The 22,506-nt window shown below is 37.6% G+C and overlaps 1 protein-coding gene across 1 annotated transcript in view; it reads right to left on the bottom strand.

Annotated features, from left to right (window-relative positions):
• The window catches only part of LOC118995193 (A disintegrin and metalloproteinase with thrombospondin motifs 20-like), a 116,934-nt gene extending 116,769 nt beyond the window's left edge, over positions 1-165 (bottom strand). The window contains exon 1 of the mRNA XM_037058131.1: positions 108-165. Coding sequence (XP_036914026.1) covers positions 108-165 — 58 coding nt within the window. The remainder of the gene's footprint in view (positions 1-107) is intronic.
• Between the last annotated feature and the right edge of the window lie 22,341 nt (positions 166-22,506).

The raw sequence follows: 22,506 nt of genomic DNA, 5'->3' as shown, positions 1-22,506 counted from the left end.
AATGATTGAATATTGGATATTATTACAGCAACCACTTGTAAGTCCTATGCAATTTCCAGAAACAATTTTTAATTTTTTTATGTTTGTTATGGTATTTTTTCCATTACCAATTAGTCCCCTGACACCTTTCTCTGCCCATCCCACAATCCCCACACTGTTGTCCATGTCCATGGGTCCTTTTTCCTTTTTGCTCAATCCCTCCACCCCATCCTCCCCGTCTTGGCTGTCATCCTGCAATCTATGAGTTGTCTCCATTCTGCTTGTTAGTTCAGTTTGCTCATTAGATTCCACATATGATTAAATTCTTGCATATTTACACTAATGGAAAAATTCATAGGTAGAATGGGAGCTTGTCCTATTTTCCTTCAGTTTGTTCCTCTTCTCTCCTCTCCTCTCTTCTTTTTCTCTAATTTACTAACAACTGTTTGGTGAAAGTATTGAGTCGGCCAAAAAGTTCATTTGTTTTTTCTGTACAATGGCTCTAATAGTGCTTAGTTGTCTTTAATCTCATTCGAAACAATTTTGTTAGGCTGTATTGTAACAATGTCATATCAGTGTGCATGTATTAAAAAAACATCAGAATTGGCGAATTTTTGTGTAGCCATTTAATATTTAAGATAGAAGAAAATAAGCAATATTTCCATGTCTTATGCTTTATTATTTCAAGAAAGGTAAAACACAACCAAAGTGCAAAATAAGATTTATGTAATATATGGAGAGGGTGCTTTGACTGATCAGATATGTCAAAAACTGTCTGTGAAGTTTCTTGGTACTATTGTTACTTTGGCCAAATAACTCTTTGTTGTGGGGCTGTCCTTAAGCATTGAAAGATGTTTATCAGCACTCCTGGCCTCCACCCACTAGAAGCCAATAGCAGGAGATAGCCAATATACTCAAAATATCCAAATCAATGAAGTTATTGGTGAAAATGAAAAATGTGTCTTATTTTATGGAAAAAAGTAAACTGACTTTTTGGCCAACCGAATATTTTGAACAGAAAAATGAGCCAAAATATTCAGATAAGATATAAAATGTCCTGGATACTTAATAAGCCAAATAATGAAGCAATCAATATTTAGTTGTACTATAAGAATTAGACATAAATATAAGAGTATGTTTTTACAAAAATAATTTATTTCATTTTAAAGCAAAAATCCAATTGTACAAAAAAAGTTCTTAAATTCTGTTTCCACAGATACATTTTTCTAATTGCTAACACCATATTTCCTTTTATATTATGATTATTATTACTTTAATCCTCAACCAAGATATCTTCACTGATTTTAGAGAGAGGAAGGGTGTGTGTGTGTGTGTGTGTGTGAGAGAGAGAGAGAGAGAGAGAGAGAGAGAGGGAGGAGAGGGAGAGAGAGAGGAGTGGAAGAGACAGAGAAAGACAGAGAAAGAGAAAGAGAGAGACAGACAGACAGACAGAGACAGACAGAGACAGAGAATCAGTTGGTTGCCTCTGGTATGTACCCTGACCCAGGGATGGAACCTGCAACCGAGGTATGCACCTAGCCCAGAAATTGAAACCACGACTTTTTGGCATATAGGCCTCCAACCAACTGATCCATATATCCAGGACATTCTGCCATTTAATATTACTGTGCTCTTGGGTTTTAAAATTTTTCTCGGTGGGAGATTCTGGACCTACAGCAAACTGAGTGTATTGTTGTAATACTTTGTTCTACCATTCTTTTCTCCTGGAGTAATTCAAACCACTAAAATATCCATGACCAACTATTAGACCCTGGAAAAGATCCCAGCTATGCTTATGAACAACTCTCAGCACTTTCAGGAAAAAAGTAAATATTCATGCTTTAATTTATTCACACTTATTTCATTCATTCAGAATAAACATTTATTGTACCTTCTATATGTTAGGAAATATTTAGAAATTGAGGCACAAAATAGCACCTCATAAAGCTTATACTATAAAATAATAAGTGAACACATATTTAAGGATAAATTTCAGGTAACTTAAAGTGCTCAATAACAATTCAACCAAGAGACAAAACGACTGTACCTATCCAAAAGGCTAAAATTTAAAAGAGCTATAAGACCAAGTATTGCTACAACCACGTCGCAAAGCTCCCTGGCAATTTCTAAGTGAAGTCAGATGTGTATCTGTTGCATGACCTTGTAATTCTACTCTTACATATACACCTAAGAGAAGGAAAACATACGAGGTTTCCATAAAAAGACTTGTGTAAGAATCTTTTACAGCATATAAGCCAATGGACTAGAATACAGAGTTTGGAAGTAAACCCTCATCTGTATGGTTAAATGATGTTCACCATTGTTGCCCAAACAATTCAATGTGGGAAGAACAGTCTCTTCAACAAATGGTGTTGGAAAAATTGGCTATCCAGGTACAAAAGAATGAAATTTGACTCCTATTTTAAATCATTCATAAAAATCAACTCAAAATGGATAAAAGACCTAAAAGACAGACCCCAAACTCAAACTCCTAAAAGAAACAGAGGAAAGCTTCATGCCATTGGATTTGGTAATGATTTCTTGGCTATGACACAAAAGCACGAGCAATAAAAGAAAAAAGAAAATAATGGGACTACATCAAATTTTTAAAAGTCTGTACAAAGGACACAGAGTGAAAAGGGGAGTTACTGAATGAGAGAAAATATCTGCAATTATACGTTGGGTAAAGAATTAATACCCAGAACATAGTTAAAAAATAAATCTATGACAAAAATGACAAAATAACCTTATTAAAAATGGGCAAATGACTTGAATAGACATTTCACCAGATAATACAGAAATGGCTAATAAGCATATGCAAAGATGCTTATCATCTCCAATCAGAGAAATGCAAATCAAAACTATAATCAGATATCACTTCACTCCCATTAGGATGGCTCCTTAAAAAAAATAGAACCCAGAAGTGAGTGCTGGTGAAGATGTGGGAAAATCAGTCCTTGCAATATGTTGGTGGGACTATAAAACAGTGTGACCGCTGTGAAAAACAACATAGAGGAGTCTCATAGGATTACGACTAGAACTGCTGTGTGATCCAGGAACCCTAGTTCTGAGTCTGTATCCAAAAGAATTGAAAGCAGAACCTTGAAGAAATTATCCCTACACCCATGGTGACTGAATTATTCACAACAGCCCAAAGGTGGAAGCAACCCAAATACCTGACAGATACATGGATAAATGAAATGTGATATCTATGCAATGGATTGTTCAGCCTCAAAAAAGGAGGAAATTTTGTTACATATTATGCTAAGTAAAATAAGCCAGTCACTACATAAATCCTGTATGATTTCACTTATGAGGTATCTAAAATAGTAAAATTTAAAGCAGAGTGGCTGGTTACCAAAGCCTGTCAATATCTCACTGCCCAAGAAATCTCTCATAGTCTGTTCTGCCTGGATGCTAAGAAGCCAGCTAACACAAGCAAGTAAAAGAGGAACACAAGCCAACTAAGGAAGCACAGGGGCTTGGAGGAGTCAGACCGACAGAAGGTAAGCTAGCATAGGTGGCTCTGTGCTAAAATGAAAGAAATAAACAAGAATTCCAAACTGGAATGAAAACATTGAAGAAGACAATGTAGCACAGGAAAAAAGTCTCTAGAACAAAAGAATATATAAATTTAAAATGTAAAGATTCAATTCTGTAGGAATTAATCAATAACTAAAATTAGGAAAAAAATAACCAATATTAGGATCCTTTGGACGTTAATACGATATAAGCAACTTGATGTAAACAAATGTGGAAATGTTTCCGAGAATATGTTTAAAAAAGTATATCAAAACTGACCCATAAAGAATTATGAAGTCTAAATACCTACATAACTCTCGAAAAATGAATCCTAGTGAATTATTCCTTAAAAAATCCAATCTCAAAGTTCTTCACCAAATATACCACTAAACGTTTAAAAAGCAGTACTCCTTCAAATACTCTTAAAAGAATTGAAAAGAAAGCAACAACCCCAAACTTGTTTCATGAGGTTTTTAGAAAATGTTGTAACAGAATATCTTCATGATCTTGTTTTGTTTTTTTTAAAAAAAAGGATTCCGTAGGACACAAAAACTAGTAATTATAAAGTCTATTCAAAGTAGTAATTATAAAGTCTATTCAAAGTCTAAATTAAGACACTGAACTTGTGTTCAACAAAAAAAATTACTGGAGAAGAAGGTATTTGCAATATATGTAAAAACAGCAAAGAACATATACAGATGATATAATTAATAATTACAAATGGATAAGAAAAAAGACAAATAAGCAAGACTTGAATACTTCACCAAAAATAAAACTTAAAAGCAATAAATGTTACAATAATGCAAAACATTACTAAGAACCAGAAAAATGCAAATTAAAACAATAGAACATGATTATACACCTACTCAAATGGCTAAAATTTAAAATATTGACAAAAACAAGGCATGGTAAAATAACGTGATACACCTGAACTTCTCATGTACCACTGGTGAGAGTAAGAATAAGCACATCACTTTGAAAAATGTCAGCAGGGGAGGAGGGCACATAGGCCACGTAGCTTAGTGCAAAAGGTATACAGTTACTATTTACTTTTAAATTGTTTTTATAAGTGTGAATATGTAACTCAAAAATAAGCACAATACCAAAGAAAAATAGATACCCACAGAACTTTCCATGTTAAGGGGAGGTGTATGATTTTAAAAAAAAGAAAGTCAGCAATACTAATAAAATAGGGATAAAAGAAACAACATTAGAGTATCATTAATATAAATAACATCTAGCACATATTGTTTACTGTAAGCCAAATACATTTCTTGTAAATTTACTTGTATTCAATCACTGGTATAACATGTGTACTACTGTTAATTCCATTTTATAGATGAGTAATCTATAACATAGAAATTATAGAACACACAAACAAATGATCATTAATGGAGCTGAAAAATAAATGGAACAAAACTGAGTAGATTATTTATTATAATAAAGGTGAATGGTGCCATTTTGCCTACCAAAAAAACCCAAACAAAAGTTTTCTAGAATTGGGGTGATAAAATCCAGCCATATATTAACAAATATGTGCATATCAGGGGTTTGGACCCTGGGATCTTGCTGCAGAGTCAGCGTTTTTACTAAGAGATAGGTTGATAATGAAAGTTGTTAAAAGGCAAAATGAAAGAATCATAATTTAACAACAACTACAGTATAACCTATACACATCTCAAGAATTTAATCTCTAAAGCAAATGAAATAATATTCTATACAACTTTGTCTAAATTTAGAAGAAAACTAATTTTCTACTTTAGCAGAGGGCAGTATGAATCTAGTCACTCTAAGTTTTATCACTTTATAATTTATTTTGAAATTTATTTTGTAATTTTTATCAATAAATTACAGCATATTTTATATAGTTTAAAAGCTAAAATAAAAAATAAATTTTTATAAAAGCATATGGGTACAATTAACTACATAAGAATAAAGTAAAAAGATAACAAACAAGAGATTTAGAATGATGGTCAACTCAGGTGACCAAGAGGCAGGTGGACAAAATGAGAGGGTATGTGGAAGCCGAATATTATGGCTGCATATCAGTTACTGTTCAAGTGGTACTTCATATTGGTTCATATATTCATGATATGTACAATATCAAGTTCTTAACAATAACATACAAAACTAAATGCTATGAAAACAATATGACCGGTTCTGGCCAAGCTGAGGCTGGATACACTTTGGTAGATACGCTTTGCCTCCTCACGCAACCAAAAGAAAGATAACCAATTTAAAAACAAAAAAACAATCAGAACTGCCAGAAAATCAAACTTCATGGAAGTCCAACAGCCAAGAAGTTAAAGAAGACATTCATTCAGTCTGGTAGGAGGGGAAGAAATTGGAAGCTGGGGCAGAGGATGCAGCAAGGTGGTAGACCAGGCAGGTGAAGCAGCAACTGGCAGACAGGATTTCCCACATTCACAAGCAGATAAACTCGGAGGAACAACTGGGGAGTGAGACATACCGCACTTCCCAGGGTTTTAGCAGGAAACTAAAGCCACAAAACCTCTGGCTGTAAAAACCTGTGAGGGTTGCAAAGGCAGGAGAAACACCCAGTGTCACAGGAGAGTCCAATGGAGAGGTTCACAGGATCCTAGGACATACACAAGCCCACCCACCTGCAAATTGGCGCCAGAAAGGGCACAATCCACTTGTGGGAAGTGGAGGAAGTGACAGAAAGTGGGGTGAGAGCCAAGCAAGCAAGCAGCATTGTTACTTCTCTGACCCCTCCACCACATACATCACCAAAACACAATGATGTGGGTAGCTCCTTCCTGGGGAATACCTAAGAAGCTATCTGCCACTTACAACACAACAGAGGAGTGCCAACACAAAGAAATATGGACCAAATGACAGAACAGATCAAAACTCTTGAAAATGAAATAAGTGACAAGGAGATAGCCAACCTATCAGATGCACAATTCGAAACACTGGTAGTCAGGATGCTCACAGAGATGACTAAGTTTGGTTGCAAAATGAAGGAAGAAATGAAGGCTATGCAAAGTAAAATAAAGGAAAATATACAGGGAACCAACAGTGAAGGAAAGGAAATTGGGACTCATATCAATGATTTGGAACAAAAGGAAGAAATAAATATCCAACCAGAACAGAATGAAGAAACAAGAATTCAAAAAAGTGAAGAAAGGCTGAGGAACCTCTGGGACTCCAAAACTTGAATCATAGGAATGCCAGAAAGAGAAAAGAAACAGCAATAAATTGGAAACTTATTTGAATGAATAATGAATAAAAACTTCCCAAATCTGGAAAAGGAACTAGACATGAGAGTCTAGGACACTTAGAGACCCCCAAAGAAGTTGGACCCAAGAAGAAACACACCAAAACACATCACAATTAAATTACCCAAGATTAAAGATAAGGAGAGAGTTATGTACAAAGGAGTTCCCATAAAGCTATCAGTTCCCAAAAGAAACCTTGCAGGCAAGAAAGGGCTGGAAAGAAGTATTCCAAGTCATGAAAGGCAAGGACCTACATCCAAGATGACACTATCCAGCAAAGCTATCATTTAGAATGGAAGGGCAGATAAAGTGGTTCCCAGATAAGGTCAAGTTAAAGGAGTTTGTCCTCACCAAGCCCGTAAGATACAAAAAGTTAAAGGGAGTTATCTAAGAAAAAGATGATGATCAAAAACTATGAACAGTAAAATGACAACAAACTCACAACTATTCAACAACTGAACCTAAGAAACAACAACAAAGACTAAGCAAACAACTAGAACAGGAACAGAATCAGAGAAATGGAGATCACATGGAGGGTTATCAGTGGGGAAGAGGAGGGGAAGAAGGGGTAGAATAGGGGGAAAAGGTACAGTGAGTAAGAAGCATAATTGGTAGGCACCAAATAGACAGGGGAAGGTTAAGAATAGTACGGGAAATGGAGAAGCCAAAGAACTTAAATGTACAACCCATGGACATGAAGTAAGGGGGAGGGAATACTGGAAGGGGCAAAGGGGGTGCCGGATGGAGGAGAATAAAGGAGAGAAAAACTTGGGACAACTGTAATAGCATAATAAATGAACTAAACTTAAAAATAAAAAATAATGACAGCTCTCCTCACTATCATCCACTATTGTTTCGGTAAGAAGACAAAGTGAAATATACCATATGAATATTAGAAACTTTCTGTGACTTTGCAGATGAATAGTTTTTATAACTAAAAAATACAAGAGACTCAATTTAAAACTTTTTAAACTAACAATGCTTGACACAATAATAATTAAGTACTTGAATGCTATGCAGCTGTTAAATAAATTAGGTCTATGCATTTGTGGAAGGATATCCGCATCATGTTTTTAAGTTTAAAAAAATAAAAGTGGGAGACTTCGCCAAGATGGAGGCATAGGTGGAAACACTGTGCCTTCTCCCACAACCAAGTTTGAATACAACAAAGGTTTGGAGAAACAAAGACACAGCCAAAGGACAGAAAATTGAATTATACGGAAGTCCGACTACCTCTAACCATTCAGCGGGGATGGTAAGAGGGATGGAGCCAGCAGCGAGCAGGGTCGGGCAGGACAGGTCCCCCGACCTAAGCGCACAGGCAGCCCGGAACCAGTCGGGGTGCGGGGCAGACTGACCGCGGTCGCACATTCGAGTACAGTGAGACGGACCACACAGGCCCCAGGGGGCGAGGGCTGACAGCGGTGGCACACTTGAGTGCAGAGGGATGAAACGCGTGGGCCCGGTGACGGCAGCAGCTGCGGCATTGGTGAGGGCCAAGGCGGCAGGTGGCAGGCGGGACACCATAGTCCTGCTTTGACCCCGCCCCCACATGCAGCGTCACAACCCAGCGACTTAGTTGCCCTGCGCTAGTGAACACCTTAGGGCTCCGATCCTGCTGTGGAACAGGCACGAACAGCCCGAAAGATGGCGCAAGAAGAACTCAAAGTCCCAGAGCCAATAACTCTCAGCGACCAAGAAATTGCCAGCCTCTCAGAAGCACAGTTCAAGACACTGTTTATCAGGATGCTCACAGAACTGGTAGATTATAGTCACAAATTAGAGGAACAGTCACAAATTAGAGGAACAGTCACAAATTAGAGGAACATAGTCACAAATTAAAGGAACATATGAAGGCTAAACTAATTGAAATGAGGGAGATGCACAGGAAACCAATAGCGATGGAAAGGAAACTGGGACTCAAATCAATGGAATGGACCAGAAGGAAGAACAAAACATCCCACCAGAAAGGCATGAAGAAATGAGAATTCAAAAAAATGAGGAGAGGCTTAGGAACCTCCAGGACATCTTTAAACGTTCCAACATCCGAATTATAGGGGTACCAGAAGGGGGAAAGAAACAGCCACGAATGGAAAACGTATTTGAACAAATAATAAAAGAGAACTTCCCCAATCTGGCAAAGGAAATAGACTTCCAGGAAATCCAGGAAGCTCAGAGAGTCCCAAAGAAGTTGGACCCAAGAAGGAACACACCAAGGCACATCATAATTACATTATCCAAGACTAAAATGAAGGAGAGAATCCTAGAAGCAGCAAGAGGTAAGGGGACAGTCACCTACAAAGGAGTACCCATCAGACTGTCAGCAGATTTCTCAAAAGAGACCTTACAGGCAAGAAGGGGCTGGAAAGAAGTATTCCAAGTCATGAAATCCAAAGACCTACAGCCAAGATTGCTTTATCCAGCAAAACTTTGACTTAGAATGGAAGGACAGATAAAGTGCTTCTCAGATAAGGTCAAGTTCAAGGAGTTCATCATCGCCAAGCCCTTATTATATGAAATGCTAAATGTACTTATATAAGAAAAAGAAGATGAAAAATATGAACAGTGAATGGACAGCAAACTCACAGTTATTAACAACCACACCTAAAACAAAAGCAAACCAAGAGGACAGCTAGATCAGGAGTGGAACCATAGAAATGAAGAACACATGGAGGGTTAGCAACAGGGGGGTGGGAGGAGGAGAAGGGGGGAGAAGGTACAGAAAATAGCATAGACAGTAGGTAGAAAATAGATAGGGGGGAGGGCAAGAATAGTGGGGGAAATATAGAATCTAAAGAACTTGAGACACGTGGTTATAAACTAAGGGGGGAGAATGGTGGGGAAGGGAGTGTGCGGGGGGGGAGGGGAATGAAAGGGGGGGAATAGAACAACTGTAATGGTATAATCAATAAAATATATTAAAAAAATAAAATAAATAAAAATATTCAAGTGGCAAAATATTATATATAGTAGTATCCTCTTTTTGTAAAAACTTTACTAAATGTACAAATTTATCTTCATAAAATTTTAGTGAGCCAAAAGGTGTGGGAGTATACACCTCAAAGATTTTGGGCTGTATTAGGTATACCTGAAGAGGGAGAAAGCAAAACTATCAAACACTTGAACATCACAGTGCACTTTTTAAAAAGTTTTATTGTTGTTCAAGTACAGTTGTCTGCCTTTAAATAACTGCAATGAACTTGTTTTATTACTATAGTTTTCTAATTATAGTATTTATAAAAACAGCATGTATAACTATTTAACCAGCTAAACATTTCATCTCATTATCTTTTTTGATGCTTATACTTCAGCAGAGTAATAAATAATGATGATGTGACCTTTCCAAATACCCTAAATAAATGGGCACATTCAAAGCTTATTTGTCAACACAATTATATCATTCCTATGGAATGCTTGTCTATTTATGTTCCATCGAGTCAAATGCTAAAATAATGTCTTGTCATTTATTAATAACAAGTGTAAACAACCTAAAACTAATTTAGACCAAAACAAACCATCAAATCATGAACACAACAATGATATTCAGTGAACAGAACTATTGCATACTGTATTCTGAAGTGCAAGTAGATTGTTCAGAGTTAATAATCCATAAAAATATAAAGTACTAAAATTATTAAACAATAATGTAATTAGAAACACATAATTCTATTGAAATGTTTCACACCTTGAAAAATAATTCTGACCAATTCTCTCATATATGTGGTTCCAATATAATTTTAAAATAGATCTAGATTTAAGAGGAAAAAAAAAACTGGACACTCCAGTTATCTTACTCTGGAAATTTGTGGTTCTTTACACAAGCAGTTCAAAAGTGGTTTACTTGTACTGTAAAGTTCAGTACTGTACTGTAAGTTCAGTTGACAATTTCCCATAGCAAGACCTTCTTGATAATGAAGGCAGTATGTTGATTTACATTTCTGGGATCAACTCCTTATCTCATTGCAGATGAACTCTTTGATGAGCATGGGTCTAGCATACCACTAATAACGTGAAACAGCTACTAGTCACTCTCCTAGACTAAGAATCTGGTTGGCCTGCTTGAACAAATTACTTTAAGCTACAATAGGATCATGTACTAACTTTGAGTAGAATTACAATGCATGAAATGAGATTCTTAACTGTACTCTGTTGTATAGATGTACTCAAAACTTGGCCTCATTCTCTATCAGTGGCCTGGGACTGAGCTAGAATCTGACATTAGAACTGAATACAATATAAATCTAACTATGTTTCATGCTTAAGGTTTTGATGACAGTATTAATAGCTAACATAATTGATTACTTATTTTGGGTGTAGACAACCCATTAAACAGCTTTCCTGCATCCCTTAAATTCACTTCTCACCATTATGGGAAGAAATCATTAACATAGCTACTTTATAGATGGGGGAGGGGGAATCTCTACTTTGTCAAGTTATTGTTAAAGAATGTATTTAGAAAGCCATAATCCTACTTTAAAATCCTACCATCACTTCATATTATTTTTTCCTATTATTTCCAGCTTCCCTATTTCTACTGCTATGAGCAAATAATCTCCTAATATCCATAACTCACACTAAACTGTCTACTACCATTGGGGTCATCTTTACCCTTTGTATCTGATCACCAAGTTCTGCCCTTTCTCCTTCAAATGTTCCCAGTATTGTGCCTGCTGTCAACAATGCCCTTGCCTCAGGTCCTTTTCACCTGTTATTTGAATCATGAATGCAAAATTAGAGTCTTCCAAATAGTCTCACCATCTTCAGTCTCTTGACCTTCTGATTCATCCCTCATTTATGTCCAAAAATCATTTTAGGAATATCCCTTTTATCTCATCCTTATTCGAAAAGTGTCCATGAATCTTCATTGCCCATAATATAGCGTCCAAGCCCCTGAGCACCACCAGCCCACCACTAAGCACACTCATCGCCACCGCCACCATTGAGCTATAAATTCTCTAAAGACTGGGAACACTTGGGCAATGTGTTCTGCCCTAACAAATGCTCAATAAATGTTCATGAAAAAAAGCAAAAAGGATTATAAGGAAGAAAGGATGATGAAAAAGTTGGGAAGAAGATGGGAAAAAAAGGAATATATTGAGGAACAAGGCAAAAGAAGGTTTATCAGACCAGAACTTCAAGGAAGGGTAACACTAATTGTAATGTACAACAGTAGCAATTCAAAAATGAAGAGGTTGCCTTGACTTCCCTCATATCGAGTATGAAATCCACTCTAGTTTCTGTACAGAGGCTAGCACTGACACTAATCACTCTGTATTTGCCCAGATGAGAACACAAGCTCTGTACTTGTCCAGTAGCATGTAACCACCCATTCTCAACAAGGGCATAAAATCAAATGAAGCATATTCTAGACCATCAACATTTCAAATCACTTGTTAAATGGCCAACAAGATTCCCAACTCAAAGAATTGGGTGTGCTTTGAAATAAAGAGCGATCATATCAGATATATTGTGAAATCCAATTTGTCCTCTTATGACTTAATCTGTTTTCGGGGCCTATCGTGCCATATATAGCAACACTCAATTTTGTTACTAATACTCCTATTGTCAACAACACACACAGTGCTAGTAACACACACACAGAAGTTATCTCTTTACTATTAACAACTCTATAAGGTAGGTATACTATTATCCTCATATTATACATGAAGAAGATGAGGAACAGGAATATTAATTAAACTGTCCATGGTCACATAATAAAATATAATTTGGAACCTATCAAGTTTTTAAATTAGTACTATTTTATGACAAAAATTTCTACACACCTTTGTAATTTGTCAATATCATTAAAAATCTCAACTACTGTTACAGAATTGTAGCTTTATAAGCTTTATAAAGCTTATAAAATACTTTATCTCAAAGACACAAGTTAATTAGAACTGCACCTACTACTAATAAAAGTGCAGAAGAGTGTGGACTTGCCTGTGGCCAGCTGCAACTTGAAACATAAAAGAGTCATTACATCATTAGTCCTCACTGCATCCCCGAATCAGTTACTATTATGGTGCACATTTTGAAACTCAGACATGTGACACAGGTTACATAAAATTTCATCAGCCACCAACTGAATAAGTGGCATAACAAAGGAATGAATTCAGATTTCCTCAATATCAATGATTCCATCTGAATTCCACAACACGAGACTCTTATAAAAGGTCATATGTGACAATACACATAGAATTCTAAGAATTTAGTAACCAGAGTCATAACGGAAAATGCTGCCTCCTACAAAGCTAAAAGAGCAACTAGCTACTCATATTCATGAAAATATGGGTCTAGTTCTCCTTGCATTACAGAAACATAGAGTTCAGTCAAGATTTGGACATAAATGCATTTAGCTCTATAATGCATAGACTTGAGAAAGATCTGGTACTTTCCTTTTACTCTAGTGGCCCTAAAAGAAAAAAAGGAGGGCACTGGACCCCCCCCCCCCAAATTACTTCCGATAATCCTACATCCAGCAAGAAACTCGAGTTTCTTCTGCTCAGTGTGCTGAAAGGGCAAAGAGCACACTGAGTATTACACTGGTGTGTAATACAAAGAGCACACTGGTCAAGTATTACAAACCAAATACCCTTTCTTCCACATTCTCAAGAAGCCAGCCCATGGGGATTGCTCTAAAGATGTGTAAGACAGATTTTCCTAAGAAACTAAATCAAGGATTCTTGCAGATATCATGAGCTGAAAATAAGCACACATTCATTCATAAATTCAAAACCTTTAAATTTCTTTCTTTGTGGAAAGGAATATTCACTAGATGTCCCCTTCCAGCTTTGGGCTTCCCAGCTTCTCCACTTGAAGAGTAAAGAAAATGAACTGTGTACCCCTTTGCATTTAACAAAGAACCCTTCCGCATCTCCAAATTTTGTTTGATTTCAGATATTCTACGTAAAAAGAGATGAAGACAAGCTAACCAAATAACACAAAAATCAGAAGAATTTAGATGGACAGTTATACATATGACAATGTGATATTCCAAACTCCCACTCTATTACTTCTTGAAAAGATGTTTGCAAATCCTATGAGGTAAATTCCCTCTTTTAAGGAAAAATCAGAATTCATGTTGAACACACATCTACTGAGCTTATTTTGCAAGTGTGTGTGGCTGCTGAAGTTAGAATATAGCAATGTTAACGCTATTAAAATGGACAACAGTAAAGAACTCTACCTTATCAGTCTTATCTTGCTATTTTCAGATAAGCCTTTACGGCAGTTCGTTTCTAAACAGCCTCCATTTACTATGATTTAACAGACAACATATAACTCCCTTTGTTCTCTAGACTTTTACATGAGCTGCTGCTGAGCCAGAAGAGTTCCCACATTATCTGACAATCTGCCCCATGTATGTGGAATCATTCCAAAAATGCTTTGAGATAATTCTAAGTACTAAGCATGCTAAAATCCTCCCAAAATGCAAGTTAGTTCAAAGTGGGAATTTACAAATATAATCTCTTTATTTGCTCTATGAATTCAAGTATTGGTATAAGACTATTTTTCCACATGAAATAACTTGTTGAAATGAGTATAAGCACTTGCTCTTAGGTTATTAACTATAATTTCTGCTTTGTCACTGAATATTTTTGAAAAATAAAGTTATTGCTCACAAAGATCTAAAATATAATCTAAGCTTCTCCTATAACTCATTTTTATTCTAATGTTATTCTTGCATTATAATCGACTCCTCCAGGTTCTGTACTGAAACAGCTTCTGACCGAAAATAGAATTCTCATGTGAAATAGTCCTCTCTATTAATATCTGCTTTAAAGGTTTTCAAAAATAAAAGGTATTTTCCAAAGTAAATTTAACGTTAAAAGATTTAGCTCTAATTAAAGGCAGCCACTAAGTAGATGTAAAAATGTTAAAAATAAAAATACTATGTGGCATCTTACTAGCACTTAGGGTAGCATCTTTAGAATGGAATCAGTTTTCTTCACGTGGCTTTGCCAGCTTTTATGAAGTCCACTCATTTCAGTATTTGACACAAGTGGAGAAAATCAAATTCTGAGATCACTGATGGATTGAACTCTTATTTTCAAGCAGGTATTTTGTTTTTTGATGTTATGCTACAGCCCAGAATAAAACACAGCTTTTTAAAAGAATGTGTTTGTCAATCTTACTTAACAGCATGTTAGTCTATCCAGCTACATTTGCGTATGTGCACCAGAAGGCGCAGACTGCAGACTGACAGGCCAGACATAGCTTTCCCCTCCCATGTTCTGGCTTTCTTCCAAGGAAGAAACGCCTAAGGAAGCAGCCTGTTGGGGTAGGCCCAGAGGTCCGGGTGTTCTCCACATGAAACAGCGTATCTGTCGCCTGACCTGGCAGTGAGCCCACCTCTCAGTCCAGCGGTCACCATGCTCACCAAATGTGGAATATGGACCTTCGTCACCCTCGTGCAGTTTCCTCTGGCATTGTACTCATTGTGAGAGCCGGTCTCATGCCTTGATGCCTTTACACAGGGCTTGCTTCTGAATGCTCCAATACTGAATCAGATTCTAATTGCAAGTAAGTAAAATCTTTGCTTCCTCTTCTAGAGGAAAGCATCACATAGCTAAGCAGTAGGGAGCCAAAGATTAAAATTTACTTCAGTAAGCATTTTCAATTAAGTTCTGTTTGCTAGACCAACCAAGGGAAAACTGTAAAATGAGCTATATGGCTGATTAATCTTCTAATACCTTAGAAAATTTTACATTTATTGTTCCCCCAAAATATATTGAGTGCTTTTCCCTTGAGTCCTTTACCTGATAAGTAAATCTAAAGGAATATTGAGTATATAAAATAAGAATGGTGACATCCTTATACAACTCATGTACTATGGTCCATTTCAATTACTCTCTTCCTTGTAGGTACCCACCTTCTTTGCTCTTTGCCGAACACAATTGGGGAAAATCTGAAAGCTAATTCAATCATGAATATAGATGTACAAATTCTAAAGTATTACCATATCCAGTCTGGTTCGAACATAAGGGGATTCACCATTTGAGGATCAGCTAACTGAACAAAAGGTAAAGATAAATGGTCTCCTTGCTACACACAAAGGAAAAAAGTTTTGATAAAATTTAATATCCGCTCAAAATAAAAATTCTTCAGCTAAGAATTTACTAGAATTTCCTTAATCATATCAAGGACACCTAAGGAAAACCAACAGGCTTGTACTTATTAGGAAAGGTTGAAATCTTTCCTTCTAAAACTGGTGATGAGGCAAGGTTGTTCATTATTGCCATTCCCATTCAACATTGTTTTAGAAATCCTAGCCAGAGCAATTTAGAAGGGAAAAAAAAAGAAAAAAGTTGAAAGGTTGAAAGGGAAGAAATAACTATGTACAATAAACTCATTTTCACTGGGGGCCACACATCAGCCTCGCGGTTGCGTTCAAAGGGCCAAGATAATTTTAGGACTGTATAAATGTAACTACCCCTTAACTGTGAAGGAGTTGAAATGACATTCAGCCCTTTGAAGGCAACCATGAGGCTGATGTGGCCCCCGGTAAAAATGAGTTCGACAACCCTGGTCTACATATTTGTTCATGGACAAAATCCAAAATATGAAGAAACTATTAGAATATATGAGCAAAGTTGCTGAATATAAGTTTAATATTAAAAAGTCCCTGCACGTTTACACAGAAGTAATAATTAGGAAAAGAAATTTTAAAAATCATACTGACAATTAAAAACTGACTAAATACCCAGGAAGAAATATAAAACATAATGTGGGAAATTAAGGAAGAACAGATATACCATACTGATGGATTGGAAGAGACATTATATAAAGCTGTCACTTCACCAAATTGATTAATTAATTCAATAAAATTCAACCATATTTTTTCACTTTATAGAAACCAACAAGCTGATTCCAGAATTTATATGTAAATGCAAAGGGTCAAGAATAACCAAGACAACTGACGGTTTCCAGATGGGAGGGCACCTGGAGAGACTGGGTGAAAGGGTGAAGGGATTAAAAAGTACAAAGTAATAGTGAGAAGACAGTTACAAGGATACAAAGTCCAGCATAGGGAATATAGTCAATATCATTGTCATAACTACATATGGTGCCAGGTGAGTACGTGAATTATCAGAGGAATCACTTTGTAAGTCATATAACTGTCTAACCACTATGTTGTACACTTGGAACTAATATAAAATATTGGATGCCAACTGTAGTTGAAAAATGAAATTGCAGTTGACATTCACTATTAAAAACAATCTGACAATAACCAGAGGGGAGGTTGGAGGGAATAATGGGGGGAAGAGTTTTCAGAAGCAACTACAAAAGACACATGGACACAACCAAGGGGGGTGGTGGAAGCAAGGGAGGGAGGTGGGCTTGGCTGGGATTGGAGGGGGGTGGAGAGTAAATGCAGGCAATTGTAATTGAACAACAACAAAATAATTTTTAAAAAGAAAAAAATTTAAAAAAACAAGACAACCTTGAAGAATACACTCAAGGGCTTCTATTACATTTTAGGACTTATAATAGAACTATAGTATTTTTAAGCACTTTTTGCACAATGATAAACCAATGGACCAGTGGAAGAAAAGACAATGTCCAAAGCAGACCCACAAGTAAGGATATTTTTTAAATAATTGTTATATATGATTTAATTCCTATAAAATATTTCAGTTACTTTCACAATAAGGTTTTATTGACTATTGTTTTTGATAATTTTTTTAAAACTAACCACATTTTAGGTTTTGCAAAAGAAATAATGAAAGTTTGAAATTATTGATAGATGAGCTCTTATTTCAAACAAGTACTTTCATTTTATTTAATGCTAATCCCGAAGTTTAATACATCACCTTTTTCTAATGAAGGTTTATACTACAACAGGATTAGTCCCCAACAAGTAAGACCTAAAGATAGGTCATCTAACTGTCCTTTACAATATCAGTTTTATAAACTGTATGCATGCAAATATTCTTGAACCTATTCCAATCAGCATTAACATAAGGTCAGTAATCATTCCTAGTTTGCAAAACTCAATAATCAGTTCCAAATCACATTCTTTGAATTCTCAATACCACTTAGCCAAATAATCAGTCCTACCTTTTTAAAAATCTATCTTCATTAGGTTTGGGGGCAGACATTTCCCAGTTGTCTTACTATCTTCCTGGCCTTTACTTTTCAATATCCTACTCTTCTCATCTCCCCAGCTGCTACACATGGTCACATTCACAGTTAATCCTTGGATATTTTTCTCTTCTGTATCTGACCCATTCCCTACATAATTTCAAACAGCCTTATATATTTAAATAGTGTTTCTTGACTCTTAAATTATTATCTCAAGCCCAGACCACCATACTGACCTTCCAACTCATACATTCTATTAGCTACTTCTTTTCTCCCTTTAGATTTCTAATTCGCACCCCAAACTCAAAATGTCTAAAACCTACGACTCCTGATATGCCTTCTGAAACTTGTGGTTCTCACTGTCTTCTCCATCTCAGTAAATGACAACTCCATCCTTCCACTTGCTTTGAGAGCAAGGAGAACCTCCTTATATACTCTGCCAACTCTCTTACTCTCCACCCTTAAACCCCAAACCCATCTGCCCCCCTATCAGCTTGACCATCAAAATGTACAGTGTCAGGCCACTTTTCACTAAATTCATAGCTACCACCCTAATTCAAGACTTCATCATTTCTCAGCATGATTATTTCAGTATTCTCCTAACTCTCCTGGCTCATGCCCTTGTTCAGCTAGTCTTTTCTGCATCCAACAAAATGAGTAATCCCTTCAAAATGCAAGCTGATTGGGTCGCTCCTCTGCTCAAAATCCTACAGAGGTTTCCAGTGCTCCAAGTAATTGTCGAAGTTGTTATTGTGACTTACAAGGTCCGTGTGTGAATTTACCATGCATCTAAAGCAGCTTAAAATTCTGGTCTCTCAGTTACAAAGTCTTTTTCCAAGGCCTTGGATAGAGTCCTGGAAATCTTGGATTCACAATTTTTGTATTATTTTTCTTAACCTCACTCGTTTGTTTGACCTTCAGGCCCCACACCTGGATTCACCCATAACTACATGATTTAGCCTCCCACTACCACTCTGACTTCATCTCCTGATACCCTCTCTCCCTCCCTCACTGAACTTGTACTTGTACAGGCTGGTTGTGGGACATGTTAAGCAGGCCCCAGAACCTCTGGAACTCCAGTGAAGGAGGTACTCAAATACTTTATAAGTGAATGAACAAATGGATAAACAAATCCATGTTGGGGCAAGATTGAGACCTCATCCTCCAGAGTTATTAATGTGGAACAAGAACAAGATCCTCCTCTTAGCAGTCAGCTTCCCCCTCCCCCCATATACTTATTCAATGCCCAACCCCGCCCCAGAATGTGAAGCAGGGATGACCTGTACACGCATTACATGGCACCCTTGTGTTCCTGGCTCCTGGCCCTCCACGGACTCGGAACCAAAGGGCAGGCTGCTGATTTATTGAGCCTATACCGTAAGTTTCTTCCCCAGCTGAAGGCTATGACTGAGTTCACCAGGGCTGGCAGTGGATATACTAAAAAGAGAGAGATCATTAAGAAATTTCTTCCATTTTCTTGCTGCACAATCATATTTTTAAAGTCACAATCTAAATAATTCTTTAACCTTTCTATTTGCACTCTCCTCATCCCCCAAATTAAACAAAACAAACAAGCAAGCAAAATATAACCAGAGACATTGAAATGAAGAACAAACTGACAGTAACTAGAGGGGAGGTAGGAGGAGCTAATGGGGAAAAGAGGGGGAAGGTTTTCGAAAACATCTATAAAGGACACGTGGACAAAACCAAGGGAGGCCAGGAACAAGGGTGAGAAGTGGGGATGGCTGGTTGGGGGGAGTTGTGGAGGTAAAATGGAGACAACTGTACTTGAACAACAATAAAAATATGTGAGAAATATTTAGTTCATGTCCATGGGCTGTACGTGTAAGCTCTTTGAGGTCTGTTTTTTATACCATTTTTTACCTCTCCCCATCTATTTAATGCCAGTAATTACGCTTCTTCCCTATACCTGCCCCCCCAGCCAATTCCTCCACTCCCCCTCCCTGCTCAAATCCCTCTGTGTGATGTCCATTTCTCTGATTCTATTCCAGTTCTAGTTGTTTGCTTAGTTTTGTCTCTGTTTTAATGTTTTTAGGCTCATACATTGATAGTCGTGAGTTGTCATTTTACTCTTCATATTTTTGATCTTCCTTTTCTTAGATAAGTCCCTTTAACATTTCATATAATAAGGGCTTGGTGATGATGAACTCCTTTAACTTGACTTTATCTGGGAAGCACTTTATCTGCCCTTCCATTCTCAATGATAGCTTTGCTGTATAGGGTCATTGTGGATGTAGGTCCTTGCCTTTCATGACTTGGAATACTTCTTTCCAGCCCCTTCTTGCCTGCAAGGTTTCTTTTGAAAAGTCAGCTGATAGCCTTATAGGCACTCCTTCCTAGGTAACTCCTTCCCTCTTGCTGCTTTTAAGATTCTGTTTTTAATCTTGGGTAACTGAATGATGATGTACCTTGGTGTGTTGCTCTTTGGGGCCAACTTCTTTGGTACTCTCTGGGCTTCCTGGATTTCCTGAAAGTCTATTTCCTTTGCCAGATTGGGGAAGTTTCCTTCATTATTTGTTCAAGTAAGTTTTCAATTTCTTGCTGCTGTTCTTCTCCTTCTGCCACCCCTATAATTAGGATATTGGAATGTTTCAAGTTGTCCCAGAGGTTTGTAAGACTCTTTCACTTTTTTTGATTCTTGTTTCTTCATTCTGTTTTGGATGGATGTTTCTTTCTTTTGTTCCAAACCATTGATTTGAGTCCTGGTTTCCTCCTTGTCACTGGTGGTTCCCTGAATATTTTGCTTTATTTCATTTTGGGTATCATTCATTTGTTCTTTCATTTTTCAACCAAACTCAGTTCTGTGAGCATTTTGATTACCAGGGCTTTAAATTCTCCATCAGATAGGTTGGCTATCTCCTCACTGCTTAGTTCTGAGGTTTTGCTCTGTTCTTTCATTTGGGCCATATTTCTTTGTCTTGGCGCAGCTGATAGGCTGTAAGGGGGAGGGGCCTTAGGTATTCTCCCCGGGGCAGGGCCACCCTCTTTGCTGCACTGCTGCAGCACTGCGTGTGGGGCAGGGGCCAGAGAGGGAACAGTGCATCTTGCCTGCTGGTCTCTAGTGAACTTTTCAATGAACTTTCATGTGAGACTGGGAGATTCTCCCACTGTGACAACTGCCATAGTCCGCAGCCACCTCCGAGTCTCAGTTTCCCCTTAAGTCAGCCATTCCTGTGCAGCCTGCCACCACGCTGCAGCCATCCCTGTCCCCACAGTCCTCTGCCTTACTGCAGAACAGTTTCTCTCTGTTCGCCACCTTACTGGTCTAGTTGTTCTAGTTCCATGCAGTTTGATTTTCTGGCACTTCTGGTTGTTTATTGATTTTAGATTGGCTGCTACCCTCCTTTTGGTTCTATGAGGCAACAAAGGGTTTCTACCTATGCCTCCATCTTGGATGGAACGTCTTTCTTTTACCATAGTCTGTATCTTAGTTGCTATTATCTCAAGTCTTCTGTCCATTGTACCTCTCTTAAAACACAAAGTTTAGCTATTAATCTATTAATGTCAAAAACATCCCCTTTCTTTCTGTATTTCTCAGCTGTCGGCATCTCCTTTTGCTGTACTCAAAGGCACCTCCAGCCCTAGCCAGTGTGGCTCAGTTGGTTGGAGCAGGGGCTCATAAACTGAAGGATTGTGGGTACAGTTCCTGGTCAGGGCACATGCCTAGGTTGCTGTTTCAGTCCCAGTTGGGGTACATACATGAGGCAACCAATCATTTTTCCCTTTCACATCAATATTTCTCTTCCTCTCCTTTTCCTTCCCCGCTCTATAAAAATCAATAAGCATGTCCTCAGATGAGGATAAAAAAAGGTACCCCCAACATACATTTTAAACACCAGTGTCACAACTGTCCATTCCTCGGCTTGCTCATGTTTCCATTTTCTCTACTCAGCATCCATTCATCCCATTTGTCACAATGGTACCCAATTTTTCTTTGGGTACCTACACCCAACCATTATTTTTTATTTTTTTAAGATTTTGTTTATTTATTTTTAGAGAGAGGGGAAGGGAGGGAGAAACATCAATGTGTGGTTGCCTCTCATGTGGCCCCCACTAGGGACCTGGCCCACAACCCAGGTATGTGCCCTGACTGGGAATCAGACCCACGACTCTTAAGTTTGCAGCCCACACTCAATCCACAGAGCGACACCAGCCAGCCCCGCCCCCATTCATTATCACCCTATAGTTTATTGCATTTGCCTGACCCCATGAGCATGGTGGGTGTGGCTCACTACAGCTCTGCCTCCAATAACAGCAGTTGGCTGTTTCTCAAACACTTTTAGTTCCCTAAGTGGTACAAGCCCTGCCCCATCTCCAGGTATATGCACGTGCTGTGGCTTCCATCTGCAGTGCTTCTCTCCTTCTCCCCTTCCCCTGACTAAACCCTGTGCATCACTCGAGTCTCAAATAATGAGTTTTGTCTCAAGCAAGCCTTCTCTGATTTCTATGTTTCAGCTGGTTTTCCTATAAGGCCCCAAATCATCTTCTGAATGAACTGTGTCTTATACACCTGACTGTGAGCAGAAGAGTAATTTTGGCACTAAAAACTGTTTACATAGCAGCTATATTCATAACATGAGTTGCTGTAAAGAATGTAAAAAATAAAGTAAAAGATTACATTTTATTTCAAGGAACATAAACACAAAATCTTAAAACA

Source organism: Sturnira hondurensis, unplaced genomic scaffold, assembly GCF_014824575.4.
Source record: "Sturnira hondurensis isolate 20B ecotype Veracruz unplaced genomic scaffold, ASM1482457v3 Scaffold0009935, whole genome shotgun sequence".
Lineage (NCBI taxonomy): Eukaryota > Metazoa > Chordata > Mammalia > Chiroptera > Phyllostomidae > Sturnira > Sturnira hondurensis.
This window is presented reverse-complemented; position numbering and strand designations above follow the sequence as displayed.